Raw genomic sequence first — 22,566 nt, 5'->3', positions numbered from 1 at the left:
ACAAGGTAATTATCAAATGAAAGAGAACCACTGTACTGCTGTGAACCTGCACAAAGACTCCTATAATTACTGATGTTGTGGCCTATCTTTGTTTTAAAAGAACCACGCCGTTCAATACTTTTGCATAGAGTATGTTTCCCAGTGATGCCTGAAATAGTAGATTTACTCACTTGTAATCAATCAAGTACTACCTTTCCTAGACTGCTTTCTGAATAGGAAAGCTACATATGCATGACACTTTGTCAAGTCTGTTGTACAAGTAACACTGGAACATTAATAATTATGTTGCGAAAACCAAAAGTTAATGTTTCATGGTTAAGTTTCATAAATGGCGAGACTCTGAATACACAGCACAATGCTGTTTTGAAGAACATTCTTCTTCTCAAATGGCTGTAGAGAGTGGCAACCCCATGAATACGGTCTTGAGAAGATTACACAAACTTCAGTAAAAATGACAGTAAGCACTCTCTATACCTGAAAAATCTCATATTTCCCCCTTTGTATCATTGCTGCACAGGTTGAGGCGTGAGTATAAATAAAAAGTGGTTTTGGCCAAGTACTGTTGACTTGAAATACTTATAATTATTTTACTGGGATTTTATTTTCTCACTGCTTCATTTATAACTAGACTGATCTGAAGTGTCAACACAGTACATTTCAAAAAGTAAAATATAAAGTAAAACTGATAAAAATCAAGATATTACTATGATTGTATAAAGAGAAAATAAAAGAAAGACCAGCACTTGAAGAGCTGACAACTGTGAGAATGAAACTCGGATGATATATACATGAAAAGCTGAATACTCTACATATGCTATCACAACACAGTAGTCTGATTCAGGATTCCAGCTCAGATTTTTTCCTAAGATTTAAACCATTTCAAAATTTCATGGCAAAGGACTCATGGTCGTTCCTTCCAATCCTGCTGACTTTCACTCCAAATTCAAAGCAAGCAGAAGTAATATAGTTTATAACCTATGAACTGGTCTAAAGAAATGCCCCACATTCTGTTGAGTCAACATATCAGTTTCATAAGGACAAGTTATAAATGCTGTGTAACTGCAGTAACCCTGATTTAAAACAGTAAGTGTTAGAAGTTGAATACTTAATTAGAAAAACATGTAAGCCATAAAACTCTCACATGTCAATATTACCTCATTACGGCCTTGCTTAAAAATGGCTTTAGCATGCTCCTATAAATAAAATCTATAAATAATGTTTTTATTGTCTCTATGTTCTAACACTTCCAGCAGACTCTAGTGTCTGTAATCAGTGTTACAACTTGAATAGAACTGAATGACTACCTCATACTCTGTCTTATATACAAGCAAAACCAAGTACTGATATTGTCTTCCTAGATCAAGGTCTAAAGGCTGGGTCAGTGGCAGTTCTGTAATGACAGAAGGAAGGTGTGCTAGAGATGTCAAGATCCAGAGCATGCTCTGTTCCATGTGCTTGTGTCACAGCTTTCACTGAGCACTTCCAATCAGAAGTGCTGCTGCTGTCTACTGCACTGGCAAATGTGGTCCCCGTGGACACTGCTTTCATTCTAAACACTTCCCTGTGTGCTGCAGTGGAGCTGGGGTGACAAATATACAGAGCAAGACGACCAGGTCAGCACTCCTCAGTTCAGGATAGCAGTGATTTGCCAAAGAGTGGCAGGCATTGATCCTAATTCCTATAGTTGCAGCAAAAACTTCACTGAGAGCTAATGTTGCATTGCAGTGTGCTCAGATGCCAGAGGATGAGCAAATTGAAGCTGACAGCACAATCTCAATCCTGCTTCCTTGTGCATCTGTTTTGCAGTAATACAGACTGTAACTACATGATCACACATATTTGCAGAAGTGAATTTAACAGTATACAAACTTACTACAATTTAATTATACGTGTGCATTTATACAATTGAGGCATATACAGATAGACTAATACTAACTTGAAGTCACAACAGTTTACAAAACTTTTCTGTCATTTTGGTTACATCCTTTTGAAAAACTTGTTGCCAAAAGCAGTTAAATTTGTATCTGTTATAGCTGAGTTCTACATCGTAAAATCGCAACATCAGATTATAAATACAATTTGTTTCTTTGTTATTGCTGAACAGAATTGATGGGGGGGAAGAAACTTCAAAAGGCAGCATTTGGGGCTTCAAGGCGTGATCCCATTCCCTGAGTGCTGGGCTCCCCCACAGCACCCTAGCACTGTCAGCTGTGGCAGACTGCTTGACCAGCATGGAGAAGTAGCTCTGAAATAGAAAACCCTGTGACTGCAGAGCCTGGGTCCTGGTGTGCACCAGGGAGCATCAGCAGCACCAGAGAAGCAGACACTGATGAAGAGCAAGGCTGCAGACCTAAGCAAGGCTAAAACAAGTGACTTCATGAAGATGAATGGACTACCTTTACAGCTCTAGAAGAAGAAAATTAAATAGGTGCTTGGGGAAGAGCAATTGCCAGCAGAGCGGGGAAGAGCATTACTTGTAAGAACAGGACTAGAAATACAGAACAGAGTCCTCCAGAACTAACAGGATTCTTTTAGAAGCACGGGAGAGAAGGGTTATTGACTATAAATTATAGCAGAAGTAAAACAAAACAAAACAAAAAGACCCAAATACCCCAAACCCACCTTTATTACCTACAGTGCCAGACAGAGCACCTGGTAGGATGCCTAATGAACATATTATCACAAAAGGTACCATCCCCCCAAGGCCAAATTCACACTCATGTTTTGGCTAATCTGAAGGCACTATCCAAATCACCCCGTTTTCCATGCCTTGCTCCGCACTGCAGAGTGGTCTCTGAGCTCACAAACTGAATGCATTCACAAGGGAGGAATCAGATGGTCTCCACAAACACACCTAATGCACGCCAGCCATTAACAGGCATTTAGTTCACTCAGCTGGACTGGATCTGGTCCAAAGGGAACCTCTGCAAAACATGTAAGGCGTGGACATCATGTTGTCAACACCAGCTGTTTTGCTCTACAGATCGTCACCTACTGCGCGGCACTACTTACTAATGCAGATACAGCCTCCAGCTACTAGCACACAGACTGCAGCCTTGAATCAACAAGCTGCCCCTCTGCGTGCTGACAGCATGGCCTCCCTTGCTGGGGTAGTTGGAGGTGCTGAATCACCGGGTTGGAATGCCTGGTCCAGAAGTTTCCCTTCTGCTTGCTCAAATACTTTCCCTCCAAACTAATGCAGCTCTCAAGTTGTACACAAGTTCACATCAGGGGCTGAGCACATTTCAATGAGCCAAGTCAAACCCTTCCCTCAGTATAAGATATCCTCTAGTTTCCTCTTCAATCTAAATCTAACTCATTCAACTAATTCAGTTGTATATGCATGATGAAGAAAAGCAGAATACTGAATAGAAGTACTCTGAAAAGGACAGATACTCCTTTGTTTTCCAACTTGATAAATATTTGCATGGTGCAAGGCCACATTTTGGTACAGCATCTCTTTGGACTGAGATTTCCTTTTTTTCTTTTTTCTTTTTTTTAATTAAATAATCATGACCTGAAGCATCCCTTTGGATTACAGCATTTGATGCACACCCAGCCATGCATGTGCAACTGTCCCTGAGAGCCAGGCCTCAGCAGAAAAACTGGTGTGCATACGATCTTGAAACAAAAATAGCTGTCAAATCAAAACTAATTTCCCACAGAAGTCAGTTCCTCAGTTAGAGCATACCAAGCTAGTAGGAGTTCAGGACTGTTTAAAAAGAAATCTAAGGACATTTTAGAGAAGTGTATTTTTAATCTCTCTCATCTCATTTAATAAAGTATTAACTGATTTTTCCTTAAGACAAGAGGGGAACAACCCCAGACAGCAACTGCTCCTAAGGATGAAAAAAGTTTACAAATCTCTGACCAACCCAAAGAGGGAGGAAACAGGATGAGTTATACAGCAGGCTGCTGCACCACTTGTGCCATCAAATATGTGTTATTTAATGCTCCTTTGACCAGGGTTCATTTTACCTCATTTTAGTGAATTAAATGATACACTACAAAGGAATCTGGATATGAATGAAAGGAACAAGATTGATATCAGGATGAAAAGTAATGCCCTATTAATTCAGGTCCAGACATTAAAGAAAAAAAAAAAAAGAATTGAATTACATGGTATTCTAATATTTCTGGACTAGATAAAATTATATGTAAGAGCCTTTTCTTTCTTTTTTTTTTTCTTTTTTTTGTTTCCATAGCCAAACAGAGGTGTAAGCAGTAATGCATTTTTAAAAGATACAACAAAATGGTCAGCATCTACTTTTAGGCACCCAGGGAATTTCACAGCGGATGTTGATTCTGGAGCTAGTGCTGTACAGCCACCTACTCATGCTACTCTTCATGTTCTACAGTTATCTCCTCAGTAGCCAAGACATCTCTGGTGCATCAGAGTTAATCTTTACTTCTTTTCTTGCCTTTATCATGCACAGTATGTCACAGTAACAACCTTAACTTCCAATGACATGGAGCCAAGACTCTTCAAAAAGAGCAGCTCCAGAATACTAGGTGTGGGTTAGCACCTTTTCCTGTGCAAGAGCTGGATATCAAATAGCGTCCTTCAGGAGAAAGGAAATTCCTCATAGGTCAGTAGAAGAGTAGATTAAAATCCACAAAAACTAAGGAATATCACACATCTCAAACATTCTCTTCAAATCCAATAGGTATTCCTACAAAGTGATGCAAACTTTTTACAAGACCTTGCTGAATTTGTCTTAAAAACTAAGAAACCCACCAACAGAATCCAATTCTCTGAGAAAGAAAGGGGAGAAAAAACAAGAAATGGAAGGCACTGCTTACGCTGCTATATGCACCAGAATGGACTTAAATACTGTGGTGTAAAACTTGTATGGATCAGTATAGTGGAATAGCAGAATGTCAGCAACATTTTAAAGGTAATATAATTTGGAATGCAGAATTCAATATGATAAAGAATGATAGCCACTGTATAATATCTCAGACTTCTCATACACAGCAGACTTTAACAGAAATTCATGACTACATTAATTCAAGAAATCTTCCAATTTGGAATTGGGAACAGTATCTCAGTGTCCAGAGTCAGCTTTTGGCTCTATTTCTACTAATCGTGGTGCTGCAGCTGACCCAGTTTAAATGTATTTCTATAAAGATCCCATAATTTTTGGTGATGTTGCATATTGTATTCTCCTCAACCATTAAAAAATACAGCACTACAGTAAATGCTTACTGCCTAAAAATAATGTGCCTCAAGTGGAATAGCAGTACCACATCACTAAAGTACAACGTAAAAGATTTACTAATAGTTTCATTTGCGTGGTAAACACAAACAGTAGCGTGTTTGTAGTAATAAACCCAACACTGCATTAGGATGCATGATTGGATATTTGTGCTCTGTTTGTGGGTATACATTTCTGCAGGATTAAATTTATGAGTAGCATTCAAATTTTGTGATGAATTTTTAATTATCTGAGCTCAAAGAAAGATCATCTGCACCTAAAAGCCTTGTCCAGCTGATGTCCTAATGCCGTGCAACAGCATTACCCACAGTGTTACGTGCATCAGCACAACACAGAAGTTTCTAATTATTGCAGTTACTATAACACGCATAAAGCTCCTTGAGCCATTAGTACCGATAATCTGATTCACCTGCACCAGAGGATTCAAAACAGGGAAAAGAAAGGATTCATGAACCTCTGTTTAGTTACTCAATGCTCCGCACAAAGAAATAACTTCTAAGGCCTTCAGACAATCAGTATGCTCCACTAGTACAGTTCATAGTAGTAGTAGCTACAGCTACTATGCTCAGTTAAATGTTCTCTTTGGTCCAGAAAGAAGCTGAAAGTATGAAAGTATGTGATGCCATCAGATAAAACAAAAAAACAAGGAGAAAAAATTTTTACTGCTAAAGGAAAAACACACAATTCTAGATGAGGATAAATATTTAGACAGTCTTGTTTCTCACAGGAACTCTGTAGGTACATTAGAATATTTTCCAGTAAATGCCTATTAACTAACCACCTTAAAAGTCACCAACTATTTGAAAAGCTAAAGTAATAACAACTGAATCTTTTCAATTTCATATAAAAACCATTTTAAAAACATGTATGTTTTTCAAGTTTTTGAAAAACTTAACAATTATTTAAGGCACCAATGCAATTTGAAAGCATACACCAAACTGCCCACCAGTAATTCAGTGAAACACAAGAAGTACTGACCAATTCTCCACAACTGCCTCTGTCACTATGCAAATGAAGTAATTTGTCATGAGTTTGTAACAGAAAAATTGTTGAGTATTTTGATGTAAAAGATACTGACTTCCATCATTTTGTGTGGATTTCAGCCTCTTATTAGCATTGTCTCCAGCAGAGAGAACAATATGAATGCTACATAATTTGGACCAAATGGGTGAACACAGTGAAGGGTCTGTTTTTATCCAGCAAGAAAAAAACCCCACAGAAATCACTGTGATTCTCTCATGACAATTTTGCCTTTACTCTTTCTGCTCTCTGAATGGACCCTAGACTCCTATAATGTATCGTGTCAGATTATGCTTTCTCCCAGAGAGGGCTTATAACTTAATCTGTTTATACAGTAACAGAATCAATCTAATTGACTGGGAGGCTATACAACTGGAGGCTATATGCAATTGTGCAATGTTCACATTTACTGTTCAGCATCTCCTTTCCAGGTGCTACTTTACAGACCAGGTCTGCACCACTGGTTTATATTTAGCAAACAGAAGAGATTTGGGATCACAGAATTGTAGGAGTTGGAAGGGACCTCTGGAGATCATCTATTCCAACCTCCCTGGCTGAAGCAGGCTCCCTAGACCAGGGGATACCCATTGTAAGGTATTTGAAACCAGAGTTTTTAGCAGTGGTTGACAGAGATTCACAACAAACCTTTCTCCATGAAAGGTTTCTTGGGGAACTCTTGTTTCCCCAGAGTACTGACATGAGGTTTAGTCTGTACGCACATGTGCCTGTGCACACACAACTGTAACTTCACAGCACCTAAGTGCCTTTGGATTTTAAATGTACCAATAACTCAGAGTGCAGGAGCATCATGCTAACTAATTGAGGCTGCAGTGGGTAGAGGTGAAGGTCTGTTTCAGACCTGCTCATCACAAATCAGCAAACAGAAGGAATTATTCCTTCAGTGCCTGTCAGCAATAAATAGAAAAAGAAAAATGCCTGTCACGAAAGAAATCAGTGGAAGATTCATGTGGGAAGTCTTGCATAGCTAGCAGTATTAGAAAAACATTATTCATACTGCTACAAATGAGAAATAGCAGGGTGTTGTTAATGACAAAAAGTTTAGCACCCAAGATGAGAAAATAATTTCAGAGCTTGTTATGAGGGCTGGGATGGAGCTGAAAAGTGGGCTGGGAGCTGGTGCCTGCTTAGGGAGCAGTGCCCATGGGGTGACACAGACACCAGCTCAGCCCCTTGCATGGCTGCAGGCTCCACAGCAACCCTGGGGCATCTCCTCATGCTCCTTATCAGTAGGAGCTATCACCTCCATGTACCTCTTCATGCGAATTAAAGCCAGCATATCTTCTCCTGCCTATCATGGATATGGAAATAGGCCACTCGCCTTTCCTTTACAGGTGCTGTTACTATGTCTAATTTTCCTCTCACAATTCTTTCACTTTCCTTAATACATTTTATTTTCAAGACTTTTTGTTTTTCTCTAGACACTCTTCAATTGGAGAGTTTCTGTATGAATGCCACCCAAAACATACATTCAAGAAAGACAAAGAAAAGGCATTCTCAGTTGGAGAGATACAGTTGGACTTTCAAAATACAGAACTTTCCAACTGGCTGGGACAGATTATGGAGAAAAAGTATGCATGAAATTAGGAGTTAAACAGACTTGATAAGATATCCCAAAGCTGTTAACTATACTGTGAAAAAGACAACAATTTTGTCTAAAGAAGAAAAATGACGATGATAGGAGGAAAAAAAAAAAGTATGATAATTAGGATGAATATAGAAAGAAAAAGTAAACAGAAAAAAAAAACCAACACAGTCCAAAACAAAACATTACAAAGGGATGCTGAAGATGGCAATAAGAAATCCATGACCGTATGAATGATAGAAAATAAAAAAAAAAGCTTTCTTAAATTATATGTAAAAATTAATTCATTTGGAAACAGGAATTGTGGTAATGACAATTAAAAAGAAAAGTCTTTTTGTTCTACTTTTGGAAAGAACATTGATCTTGAGATGACAAGTGTCTCCCAGTCCATCAGCAACTAAGAAGAATCTTAAACAGCATCTCTTTGGAGAAAATATTTTATGATTAGCAGTTCTAAGAGATTCTTCTACATGTTTTTATCTGATGCTATTTAAAAAAAGAAAAGAATTAATAAGGAAATTAAAAAAAAAAAAATACCGTAGTGCTGATATTGACACTAAACAGCCAGGTAACGGTGCAGTGTAATGCACTCACTACCATGACCTCAAGCCAGACAAAATAGATAAAAATTGTACAGGATTGCACTAACAAAGACTGAAGTGAAAGTAACGTAATTAATGCCAGTCAACGTGGTTTTATTTAAAATAGCTCTTGTAAAACAGATTTGATTTTATTTTTTGACGAGCTCGCAGAAGTTTGGCTGATAAGAACACAGGGCTAATATACTTTAACACCTGTGACATATTTGACTTCTTAGAGCATTACACTATCATAAACAAAAATTAGTAATATGCAGAGTAATAGGAAATGCTTAAACACTAATTTTAAGAAGCAGTTATCAATTACAGACCATGAACTGGGGAGGTAAGTGTATTAGTGGTGATCCACTGGCACTTGTGGATATGCTAGACTTAATTTTAACACATTTTTCAATTGTATACTGAAATGAATCTCAAAAGTACTGCAAACAAACTCTGAAGGTAAAGCTAAAAAAACAGAAGGCTGGGATACACAGAGATCAAGCCAAGGCAGTCACACAGAATAATCTGTCTCACTAAGCTAGGTCAATTTATTGTGTTGTACCTGAATGCTCAAACCATCTTTAATGACTGGGATTTCTCTGGGAAAAAAAGAAAAAGAAGGAGCATGTATCTGGAAATACTACAAACCATTTCTCTCAGCAACTTGAATTTTCTCTCTAACAGTTATGTGAGAGAAGCCAGATGACAGTTTTGAAGAAACCCAGGGTGATGATGTGGCATGCTAGCTTCTCCAAACAATCTTTTTGACAATAGCTAAGCAAGCGCGTAATGTGTGGTGAACTTTCACTACTTATTTCCAAACTATTCCCTGCATGTAAGAAAAGCCCACTAGAATTAGCTTTCTGCAATGGCATTAGCAGAAGCTAGCCAACAAAGGTCTTCAAGCTACCCATACATCACATGTTATAGGCAGTGACAAAGGTAGAATAGATTTGTTGGAGCTCACTTCGTGAGTACTCACAAAGTAATTTGTAGTAAAGTCTAAGGCGCATCTATGTGATACATTCCTAAGACACAGTGGGAAACCTAGATGAGCACCTTAAAGCCAAAGATACAGCCATTTGGCCTCAAATTCAATGTTCTACAAAACCCCACTTTTAACTTCACAGTTATGAAAAATCAATAAATGAGGAAAAATCATGAGCACATGAACCAAATAGAGAAAATGAGTACAAAGGGCACAAAATGAAAAGCATGCTATTGTACATTCCAAATCCAATCTGCAGTAGCAATGAGAACACAAAATGCATATTCAGTTCTCATCTACAGATCCTGAATGACTCTACAACTGAAAACACTGTTTTTCTAGGAATATAAAGAGCAAGAGAATTCATTTCAATCCTTCTGAAATTTCTGCTGCGTAACATTATGCAATGGAATACAAAAATTTCTGATGGAAGCCCATAAAAACTGCCCAAAATGCTCAATAGATTATATATCTATAGGCTAAAGTAAATCCTATAGAAGACTCCCTCATAGCTACCATACATTATTTTTTTTTTTTACAGCTACAAACATGATAACCTGTACTTTTGCTTCCTTGTGGTGCACAGCTTCTCCATGAACAAAAGACAGCCTTTAGTGAATAGAGCAGGAATGTAGACAAGCTCTAATTTTCTGTACAGTGGCAGCTATGTGCATTATGCGTTACAGTGTCACTCTGCTGTGAAAGAGTTAACTTCCTAGCTCCTATTCTCTGCAGTGCTGCATCAACACTGCACATTATTCTTACTGAGCATGCTTCATCTTTTCTGTCTCCACAGTCTTGGGCTGTCAATCAGCTGTCAGTCCCAACCACATCAGCACAGTGCGCATCGCCAGGCTGTCAGCACAGCAGCTGATGAGACTCTGCTAAGAGCTGTCAATCAAACTTGTTTCTCTTATCTGTTCTGGAAATATTTTGTCTCTAAGAAACAAAGAACCTGGGCAACAATGGATCAGAGTCTAGTATTTACTCTGGTTCAGGGATAGGAGGCTCTTAACAGGAAATGAATATGTTTTATCCACAATCAGGAAAAAAAATCTGCTACATTAGGCATATATATATTTTTTTCTTTTTTTCTTTTTGTTTGTTTTAATTCTATTTAAATCTTGACCCAATAAACCATAGCATAATAAATCAATGCAAATTTATTTTTACTCTCTCTGAAATGAATTTTACAGGTTTACTGCATAAGTTTCTGTTGAATATAATTCAATGCAATTTAAAACAGCATCTCTCTGGTTACTGGAATCTTTCCCTGTCTTCAGGCACTGGAATGTGTGATCTTTTTGCTTTGCCATAGCCAAAAAGCTAGACTGGGAGAAACATGTATTAGTTACACCTTTGTTACAGTAAAATGTAACTTTATTTTCAGAAGATTTTCCCATTCAAACTCAATTTCAAGACAGAACTTAATAACCTATCAGAAGAGTCCATAAAACAGTTCATGGAAGCAGGAGAAAAATAGACATTTTCAGCAGCTGTTTGAAAGAAGATGGTATCTTCTTTCTGGAATGCTGTATAGTGGAGGAGGAATCAGAGAAAGCAAAGTCATTGCATCTACAGAAATAAAATTCTGAAGAAAGACAAAAGGAACTGCAAAGATGGGCACAGCAGCTATTTCAGGTCTGACACAGAAGTTTTGCACAAAAACTTGAGCTGGGCTTTCAAGTGCACACCTACACAAGGCAGAATTATGTTCTGTGAAGATAACTGGTCTAGGTCTACCAAACCTGGCAATCAAATTAATTAACACTGGTGGATCACTGAACTAACAGACCTCTACTCTTCCTGGGGTGTAAGGAAGCCTCTTTTCATGCTGTGCCGTACAGATACACAGGCATATTTAAAGCAATCTTGAGTTATCAGTAATACACAGTGCACTCTGGTGCAAAGTAAAGTAAACATAACCCAGTGACTTAAAATCCCTACTCTGACCCATATCCTTTTTTTTTCCCTACAAATAGAAGAACTCAAGGGTTGATAGTTGAGAAGAAACCTTGCAGATGCCAAAGCGAGACTAGAAAAGGGAAGACAGTTGCTTTTCTCAGTACAGAGAGGGGTGCTGTAAAACATGGTAATCGAAAGTCAGACCTAAAAATATTTCATGTTTTTCATAAAGCCTCAGTCTGGGGCCATGAAATTACAAAGTAGTTTATTTTTCTGATACAAAAAGAAGTGTTTACAAGTCAGGGTTTCCTGGTCAAAAGCATATGCTGAACATTAAAATGGAGGCAAGGAAAAGTAGTGCTGTTTTTAAATCTTGTAACGTCATACAAAATCACAGAATCACAGAATTGTAGGGGTTGGAAGAGATCTCTAGAGATCATCTAGTCCAACCCACCTGCCAAAGCAGGCTCACTAGACCAGGGGATACCCATCAATGATTTACAGGCATGATTTGCATGCTTTGAACATAGATTCAAACGCAGAGATACTCAACTCTGTCCCAGAGCAGCTGTGATTGGAAACCCATTGAGCACTTGGAGAAGAAACATTTAAGATAAGTGGGAAAAAAAGACCCTGGAGGAGTATGGGGACAGCAGTGGAGACTGGAGACAAGCAGAAGAGACGGTGCAGCTTCTCAGTCTCCCACAATTCTTTTGTAAGTTTTTAAGCTAGAAGCTGGGGCAGAAGGAGTGCACCCCTTGCTCCTCCTCATCTCTGCCTGCTTTACGCAGTATCTGGACATTACCTTAGAAAAAGGATAAAAGTATTGGGAATTGCCAAACTGTAAAAAAAAAAAACAAAAAACAAACAAACAAACAAACAAACAAAAAACTGTGGCTATGGTCACTGAAAAAGTATTTGTCCTTCCCTCATAAATTTCCTATTCCCCAAAAACTTATTATTTTGTTGGAATTTGTTTGCTCTAGGAGTGGCCATTTAAGTTCCCAAAAGCAGGAAACCATTGCCCACTTGGAAAGAAAATGAGGTGCCAGCCACAACTGATGTCAGCGATGTAAGCAAATACCTTGCAGATTGAAGCAAGACAAAGGAAGGCAATTTTGAGCTGAATCCTGGAGCAAAGGCAAGAGGTCAGCATCTTTCATCAATTTCAACTCTATAAATGACTTCTCGAAGGATGCCTATTTCTCTTTCCTAGGGTCTAATCTTGGTTCCTTCCATTACTGTTTGTGCCTTCAAGAGTAAGAACAAACAATTTGTCTTCTTTCTTCCCCATAGCCAGCTCCAATGCTTTTAATACCCTCTAAATACAAAAGAGTGCGTGTGCTGAGACGAGGAGGCAGGGGTCTCACTGAGGATGGAGGGCTTACAGACCACGCACTTCTGTTTCAATGCACTCAACATGCCATGCAAGGAGCAGCTGCTCAGTATATCCCACCAAATGTAACAGGATTCACAGCTTGCTGGCCAGCAATTTCACCCTTTTCCATGGAGTGAAGTTGATAGGTGGCATTAGGGACTCTGGGAGGAGCTGAGACCCTCCATGCTCATGGTGTAGCCTGTGCAAGGTTTGTGTGGGAAAATGGAGACCACCAGGGTACAGTGCTCAGCAAGGGCCTGCAGCTGGTAGAAGCTACTTTCTGCCTATGTTTGTGCCAAGAGAGGAGCAGCTCCTGGACACATTTCAGGACACTGATTTCCCTGGTGGTAGGAAACCTTTAAACACAACATTCACTCTGTGCCCTCTTTGGGCAGCCCTGGAGGTGCAAGCAGGGCCTTGGCTGCCCTGGCACTCAGCAGCCTTCCCCATGTCTGGCTCTTATGGTACAGGAAGGCACCAAACCAGAACACACAAGCATATCCTTCATACTGTAATTAAACTGCAACACTGCTTCTGTCGGAATCAATAATACTTGTGGTTCAGAACTACATAAACCATTACTAATGAAGAAGTGTGAATGAATGGAAAGAGCACTATATGAAAAGCTTTAAGTGCAGTTACTGAGAATGTCAACACCAAGCACAACAACCATTTTTTCAGAGGTCAGAAATTAAAACCAGGGGAAAATAATGTGTATCAGTCACATTAAAAAATGTGCTCACAGTAATTCAATCTTTCAGTTGCATTTAACTGGAGCAGTGCTAAGAATCACAGTACTGCCCCGCTTCCGGATAGCACAACCATTATCAAGCATTTGTGACAACTGGGATATTTTACTCTTTGACAAATTCTTTCATAAGTAGCACTGCTTTCCAGTAACACAACTCCCTCAGATCTAACTGGACATTAATTGCTTTTTTGCTGATGTATCTTTGCCTTCTGGACTGATAACACAACTAGCAAATCTGATATCTGACAAGTTGACTCACCCTAATCAGGACAGATCAGCTGTTAGTATCGTTGCTATAGGCTGCAATTTGAGGACCTTTACAGACTTATCACTTGCTCTGAATGGCAAGAAACTATAATTCTGTCAGCAGTAACCCCAGAATGTGCATTCAAAGTGGCTGATATTTTTTCTTCACTTGTCAAATAAATACCTGAGATAATTGATAAAAGGAATTAGAAGTATGTGAGTGATACACTGACAATCAGTCACTCCCAAGAAAAATAAGAACCTCGCAAGACTCAGTGCATTAAGCACAGAGCACAAGCTGTCATTGTGAAGCAGGGGTCATTCTGAATGGAGTGAAACAATTGGCAATGCTGTTTCTCAATGTTTACTTATCTCTCTGTTGCTTAGCACTACAGCTGAGTGAATTATTCACTTCAAACAATCTATTCGATGAATTTTACCTCCTTTTTTCCTGCTCAGAATTTGTGGGCAAAGGATACCAATGCCATCAGATTTATTCACTTCTACATTTTATTCAAGCTTGCATTTAGTGCTTGATTGAGAGTATTCTAGACTTCTACTGCTTAGCTCTAATTGGTCAGATACTAACAACAGCAGGTCCTTAATGCATGCAAACAGTATAGACCCACGCACCTGATGGAATAACCATTATCTACACCACCACAGATACATATTTTTCTGGCCCCTGTTTAAATCCAGAAGCCCTTCCAGCAGAAGTGTTGACAATTGCTGCAAAGTTCCCTTGCTTTGAACAGTTTTACCCACAAGATTCAACATTTGAATGTTTGTGGAAACTAAATTAACAAAGCATGCAAGCACAGCCAAAGCAAACTAATTCACAAAAATACAAAGATTATATTCTATATTTTCTGTATTCCACTAGGAAATAATTTATTTTTCCGCAATAAAATTCAGAGGAATTTCACAAACCAAATGGAATCCCAACTCATGCAATTCTCTAACGGAACTCAATGGTCAAAACACAAACAATTGGCTTTTTCATTGCCAGGCTTACATCTGTCTTCTACAGATAAAATGCATATAGAAACTCAGACTTAAATTGATAACAAAAAATATATCTCTTACTGTATCGCTTTGGTCCATCTTCCAAACAAAATGAAAGGGTTAAGGTTGCATCATCTTCAAAAAATTCAGTTGCAAAGGCATCCCACCAGAGGTTGTCACTATCCTAGGAAGTAACAGATCATTCACTTAACAGGAGCAACATGAAAATATTTTAATCTTTTTAAAACAGAAATTCCAAAGGATCACGCACAGTTTGCACATCTTCCCCTAATTTGGGGGTTCAGATGTCTATGAGGTATTACAAACTAATTTTCATAGATAAGGTTTGAGTGTTAATCTAAGGAAAGAGTTGAAATGTTTGGTTTATTACACAATAAACTGTCGTCTGTTTAGTCCAGCACGCTAAGTATGTGACAACTTTCGTTCTCATAAAAGCATGTTCTTCTATAGACCTTAAGTACTTTTATAAATCAGTTGCAAATATACCAAAATCATGACTCCATCATCACCTCCCCAAATCTTCCTCTGGCTGCATATCTCAAATTCTTGGCTCTAATCATGAGAAAACCTCAGCACTTAATTCTGTAATGCCACATAACCCTATTATCAGCATGACTTGACAAGAAAGTTATTTAGAAACTAAATGTAATAGCCATTCCCCTCCAATGCATTTAATATAAAATACAGTGCTACTGCGGGTTAATTAAATACCAGCTAGTTACTTAAACGTAACTGTTCTGAGAAATCTTTACTTTTCAGTGTGATACATGAAGTGAAAATATTTAGTGTATACTTAGAAATACAGTAATACACCTAGTCAAAATATAATAGCTATGGAACGTAATAGCAAATATTATTACAGTATTCTGCTTAAAGCATATACCAACACAACATGATGGTGGTTGTTGCCTTTGATAGCTGAACAAGGCATTTGGGTGATTAACACCATCTTTCAAACTTCTTGCCCAAGCAGTAATTACTAGCTTCTGCACTCTGCCACTAGCCAAAAAAGAGGCTGCAGCATTGTTTCACCAGGACCTTTTGGGCATACTTCTTATACAAGCAAAGCAAGAAGGGAGGAAAGGCTTTAAGAAACAGCACAAAGGACATTTGCATCTCTGCTGTTGAAAAGCTGTTGGTACCTTGCTAGCTTGGCATTACCTGAGCTACTCATGCAACACCCAGCAACACAAGAAGGAAAACCAAACCATCATCATGATGCAAATGCACAGAAGAAATAAGAGTAGAACAGGAAGAGTGTGGTGCCTCACCTCAAAACCACACATATTTGCACTCATGCTTGCTTCCAAGAAGTCTGAGGGCTAGAAAAATGTGGAATCTGAATTACTGTGGATTCTCTCCCTGGATAAATGAAATATCCAGACTCTGTCACAGTTTGAATACAGTCCAAGGTCTTTATCTCATATTTTTGCATAGTTTATGTCAAGAAGAAGAAAAAACAGAAAATACACCACAAATTTCTTTCCACCCTTCAGAAAAAAAACATCTTAATAAAATATATAAATCCTCTGTCGGGCCTGGATATGCTCTGCTGATTAATTCTCTGCTCCACCTCATCACAGGTGGGCCCATCTACTCTCACAGCCAAATGGTGAACAAAAACAAATGAGCTCTCCCCTAGCCAAACTGAAAAAGGATCCAGTTATTCCAGAAAAAGAAAAAGAAGGGAAAAAAAGGAATAAAATCACCCTCTTTTTCTTGCAAAAAGGGAATGGTGAAGGCAAGGCTGCCCCCAGGCATCTTTAACTTATGCTCTGACAGGTTACGGGGGATTTTGCCAGAGTAATTATTTTTCTATTCAACAATAATGAGAAATTACCATGGCAACCTCCTTTCACGTAGTGCACTCACACGCTCAAACATTGAAATAATGGCCTAAACATAACAAAAATTTTAATACTTTAAAAATATTTTGTATTAAAATAAACTTAAGGAATGGAGCAAAGGAGAGAAAAGAATGGAGACAGCCTGAGAGTTGGGTCAGGAGCGAAGAGGCACGCTGATGTATCCAGCTACCCGAGCAGCAAATGCCTTCTGCTACAACAGTCATTGTTCCTCCTGATTCCACCCTCTGTATTATTTGCAATTTGAAGCAAGGCTCAACTCTGAATAGGATCTCCAAGTAAATGGAGTCCTAGGGTTTCAATATTTTTTCCTGACTCCGATTTCTTTGGCAAAAGTAATCAGTTTTGAAGTACAATGATGTTCCTTTCCCCCTTCCATTTAGTAGTCCCACATATTCACTGTGTGATCTGAGAGTCAAGCTGGGTTCTTCTTACTCTCTTACACTCTTACATGATTAAGAGTCTGAAAGCCAAATGAGGCTTTTCTCCTTGCCTGCAATGGTGATTGCTGAACCTAAATAGGTCTTGCAACTGGAAAATAAGGCAAGTGGAGCCTGAGGAATTTTTTCCAAATTCTTTTATTATAATGACTTTGGAGGCAGAGTTCATGTAAAAAGTCAAAATGGGAAGCCATACTCATGCGAGGATACAGATACTTTGCAGAACACAACTGGAATACAGAATTATTTTGATAGATTGCAGAAATGATCTAAAACGAAGATTAAATTCAATAAAGCAAAGTGATAAAAGCACAAATACAAAATGGGGGATAAAAGGCTAAGCAGAACAGTAGAAAAAGGTCCAGACCATAAAGGAAGTATGTCAGTAAGCTGTTGCTCCTGCAAATGAGCTAAATGTCTAAGACATAATTCTCTTCCGTTCTAACAAGTAGACCTCTGGAAAGACTTCAGCTGGAGTAGTCCATCCACTCCTGGAGCACTGTTCTAAGTCTGGGCCAATTACCTGTGGACAAGCTCTCAGCTAAATTCCTAGAACAAGAGGAATCACAAGAGCTTAAAGACACAATCAAATAAATCCTGAGAGACTCACATTAAGCAAGTCAGAAGGATCTGATTGTTTTTGGTGTCACAAAGGAGCTCACAGGGAATATGATGACAGAGTTCAACTACGTGAAAAGACTGGTGTAAAGAGACCAATCACTTCTCTATAGCTAATAAGGATAGAAGAAGTAACAGGCTTGGTATGCTGCCACTGTGGGTTAGGTGACATAATCTCATTACAGGTACATAGTGTTGTACAGCAGAAAGACCCACTAAGTGCTGCTGCCACGTTACTGACATAAGAGGGTGTCCAAGTCCAGGAGAGCAGCACTGCCTGCAGGTCAAATATGTATGGTTTCTCCCTCACATCGCTTTTGGTTGATCAACGTATAACAGGTGTAAAGAATACATGAAAAGATGATCATGAAAACAAATAAATGTGATTATGAATACACGCAGGAAGCACATCTGTTCCAAGTGGGACTTTTTCTATATTATCACTTTTCAGGGAAGAACTGAATTTTAAACACCAACCTCCATGGCTTGGCATTGGACAAAGCAAAAATAAAAAGAGATAGTTCCCCTGGGAGCTTACATTTTTCTCCTGGCACCTGCAACCCTTCCCTATTGACACTTACTATTTTCAGAACTCTATACATCCACACGCCTGTTGGCAACGTGCATGCTTCTCATATTCTTTGAAGTTAATGCTGCACAAGGAAACTGCTGTCTCTCCAAGGAAAGAATATTATTCCACCCTTCCCCCCACTCCCAGCAAATCAAACTACACTTGAGCTTTTTGAATGTGGTTCAAGATAAGATTTTGCCATTAAATACACCTGTAAAAGCTGCACAGCCATTACAAATTATGAAACTCACAAGATAAAGTATCATAAAAATTCCGACAATAATGTTTATACTCAGAGCGCACTGACAGACCATTAGAAACAAAATACCAGAATACAAGAAACCAATAACTTTCCCTATTAGTTTTAAATTAGACCCAAGTCTACCCAGCATATTCAAGGTTCTGATATAAATTTCACAGGAGTAACAAAATAACAGGGACCTGTGTATCTTAATTTTACAGATTTTGCCATCCAAGAACAGATCTGTAGGTCTAGCCCTGTGATGCACAATGTTTTCAAGACTTGGCATAGATTTGTTTGGGTGGGTTTTTTGTTTTTGTTTTTTTTCTTTGCTATTTATATAAATTGTGTGAAGTATTGATATTCTGAGTCCTGAATTTTTTTCTAGGAAGAAGCACAGAGTGAAAGTAGATTAATCACGTACAATACACAGGTGACAAACATATGTAGTCATGTGGCCATCTATCATTATACAGGTACAAGAAGATTCACTTCTTACAGATGAGGCATTTTTCCTAGCAGTATGTGGAACCTTGTACAGCTCCTGAAATTAGGGGTCTAACCTAGTTGCCCAAGGTCAGTTTATAAGGACAACTCCCGTTGCTTCTGCCTGTGTTACTTTCTTCCTCTTGTTTTAAACATAAAGCATGTTTTACATAGCATTAAATTGATATTGCAAGTAATCAGATCTTTCTTACAGAATCTCCAGATCCCTTCCCCCAACCAGAAATGCCTGACTATTACTGTCATTTGTTATTTCACATATATTCACAGTTTTAATGGTGTTGCTTGCTTTTATTTCACTTACTAGTGTGGCTGGACGCCATCTCTCAAACAATGTGTAGTAAAACTGGCAGAAAGATTTTAAGACTTGGCTTTGGTCATAAGTAGTTTTCTGTTCCATTACATACTTCCAGCTTTTGCCAAAACTCTACTCAGTGCTCAAAACATATCAGTTTCTTCAGATTACTTATTAATTAATTAAATTATTGTTTACATTCCACTTTGGAACTTATCTTGGTTTGTACAGTAAAGAAACGAGACCAAGTTTTTGTTTTATTGAAACAACAGAATACAGTCCTGCAACAAAAGCAGACAGCAGTAATGCTGCAGAAAGACTGTCTCCTGTGCAAAATGGGGGCAAGGTCTCCAGTTCTCATGTAAATCCGAAATAATTTAAAGAATCCAGCAGAATTACAGGAAAAAACTTGTAACAGAAAGCTATTCTTACAGATTCACTGGAAATTTGTACTACATCTAGGATTCTCCGTTTATTGCCTTCAATGCTTGCAATATCACTACACTATGAGGCAACAAAACACAAGGAAAAAGAAAAGCACTAACAGCCTATGTTCTTATTGGAGAACTGTGAAAATCAAACATTAATTATTTGATTCCAGATGAAAATGAGAAAAACACACGCAAAAAAAAGGAGCTGGTAGGCTTTGCAAAATATGCAAAGTGATTCATACACTTTTCTTCTGAACCTGGGAATCTGGGAATTAGCATCACTACAGCAAAACAAATACACTGCAATGATTCTGGCTGTACAATGCAGCTTTGTAGATACACTATTCTGAGACAGTTTCTAAAATGTCAAGTCCACATTTACCAGTATACTAAAGGTTCAGATTAACCAAAACATGATGACAGCGATACGAAGAAGATAAGTATTTTCCTTATGATCAGAACGATGATTGTCCTCTTCCTTTTTTATTTGGCCATTAACATATGCCTGAAGTAAAGATTTCTGTTAGAGTGGTCGTGGCAACTGCTTGCTAGGCTGGCAAATAGCAAGACCAGTCTACACACAGCTATAAAAGTATGGTTACCCCATTACATCCAAGCCACTCAATTTTTCCATCTACAAGATGCTATATGTATTTCAAGTTGAATATCCTTTTAAAATTGGAATCCTAAAAATTACTGAGATTTTCTAACTTTACTTATCAGGAAAGAATAAGAAACCAAGCTATCCTGTTCAGTTGAATACAGAATAGAAAAGAATGCCAGGTTTCAAACCTACTATTTATCACTGTTTCAGTTTTACTGCAGCTTGTGGACAAAAGAGAAATCAACTCTTAAATATTCACTCTGTGTATGTTTCACTGTTCAAATACACAGATTGCAGATTTTAATACAACATTGTAAGCAGGACAAAGCAGAAAGAGTTAATTTATTCAATGTGTCATTTCACTGCTTCTTTAATTTGAATTCATTATTTCTCCTGAAACCTGCACACAAGAATGGAAAGGAAAAAAAAAAAAAAGGGAAAGGAAAGAAAAAGGCAATGAAGGTGGCCTCAAGAAGACAGCCAGTTCCTTATTGCTGCCATGGCATCATCCTTGATATTTCACAGCAATATTATCAATAATTAGCAGAGGATGCCCTTTCATCCTTTTTAAGTATATGGGATAAGATTGCACTTAGTCCCTAGAGGCAAGACCTATATTCTGGTTGCATGAACAAAAAACCTAGGCATTACAACTAAATTATAATTGTAGTGAAACTGTTAACAGAAACAGACACTTCTACCCCCAGTGCAGTATCTGTTTGGCCTTGGTATATATACTGCATACTAAATCCACTCTCATAGCCATTTTAGATTTGAACCCTTTTTTTCAATAGGCACGTGGCTGTCTCTAGCAGGCTATGAACAGAAATACAGTTCCTTCGTAGTATTCTCCATCCACAATCACTGCAGGGAAATCACAAGCTTGAGTTTTGTGTTTATCAAAACTGAGCTGCAGTTACACTTCTCTATTCTGCAGCAGAATACTCCACAGCCCCAGCCTTTGAGAATGGTTTATAGAGATGGAATATTAAGTGTGTCTATTATCCACTGTACTACTGTTAGTCATATGAACGTTCTTATTTTATGCTGACATTCTGACCTGTTGTTTTTTTTTTTTTACCTTGTTTACTTCCATCTGTGTGAGTAAATGGAAGCTACTATGCCATCTATCCCAATGAAAACGCAATAACTGGTATTGCCATCAGTGAATACAGAACATCAAACATCACATGGCAGGAGGACAGATAAAAAAAGTCATATTCTCTGCAATATTAATAAAAGAATCTCTCTGGGTCTACGTACTCAACTACACCAAATCCCAAGACTCTAAAATTTACTGAACACAAATTCACTGATCAGTTACTACAGTGAAAGTGAAATTATTACTGACGGCATTTAAATACTTAATTGATGCACAATGAGAACACACTAAAGAACATAATTGGCACCTCTGTTACTGAATGGACTCCTCCCTGTCTCTGTTCTATGGAATCACACTGGGAATCCTCAAAGACTGCAGGCAATATGACATGGGGACTTCAGAGGTCCCAAACTAGAAGATTATATTTTGAAATGTAAGAAATAGCTGTATTTCATGTTGCATTTAGCTCTTGTGCCTTCTTGTACAAATCAGGTACAGAAGAGAAACCCAGAACAAGCCATGCTTCTTCGTTACATTCCAGCTTACTTCAGGAAGAATCAACTGGTGACAGGGCTAAGAAGTGCAGCAATTTATCCCAAGCTAAGATTAAATGGGTTGAAAAGACATACAGGTGGTGAGATATATGTTTAATCGACACACACGTTCTACTCTACAGGACTTATTAGAAAAATCTTGCTGAAACTCAGACAAAGGAGTTTTAAAATTAAGACTATGTTTAAATGGTTTGCTGAACTAGATCCATGTATGCATTTGTTAGCCAGCAAGTCAAATTAATGAAAGATCGTTACCTTCTATTAAGCATTGCAAACACGATAGGAACACATCACCATGTTGGTCAGCTCTGTCTAACCAAAGAACTGTTACTTATTTGGAAGGTACACAAAATAGAAAAGATCCAATGTATTGTATGTCCCATAATATGTAACCTCATGCACAAAAGCCTAATTTATCAATAACTGGTCAGAAAAAATAAAAGCACTGAAGAGGTATTTAATGCCACTTGTGAAGCACAAAAATTGTGTCGTTACGTACTAGTAATATACAACATCTTCGCTACATAAACAGTACATACTCGTTCAGCAAAAAAAACACCATGAGAATCTGTGAGAATTACCAAAAAAGTCTGAAAGAAATATATGTACAAATGTACGTGAATT

At 38.1% G+C, this 22,566-nt stretch overlaps 1 protein-coding gene across 9 annotated transcripts in view; it reads right to left on the bottom strand.

The window, feature by feature from the left end:
* Positions 1-22,566, bottom strand: part of LDB2 (LIM domain binding 2) — a 209,427-nt gene that overhangs the window by 121,919 nt on the left and 64,942 nt on the right. For all 9 annotated transcript variants that reach the window (XM_065735756.1, XM_065735758.1, XM_065735757.1 and 6 more), the window contains exon 2: positions 14,778-14,880. In XM_065735756.1, the coding sequence (XP_065591828.1) occupies positions 14,778-14,880 (103 nt within the window). The remainder of the gene's footprint in view (positions 1-14,777; positions 14,881-22,566) is intronic.

The sequence above is a fragment of the Cyrtonyx montezumae genome, unplaced genomic scaffold, assembly GCF_038088225.1.
Source record: "Cyrtonyx montezumae isolate F1298 unplaced genomic scaffold, pur_monq_1.0 scaffold_2, whole genome shotgun sequence".
Lineage (NCBI taxonomy): Eukaryota > Metazoa > Chordata > Aves > Galliformes > Odontophoridae > Cyrtonyx > Cyrtonyx montezumae.
Note: the sequence above shows the minus strand (reverse complement) of the source record. Positions and strands in the feature narration are given on the sequence as shown.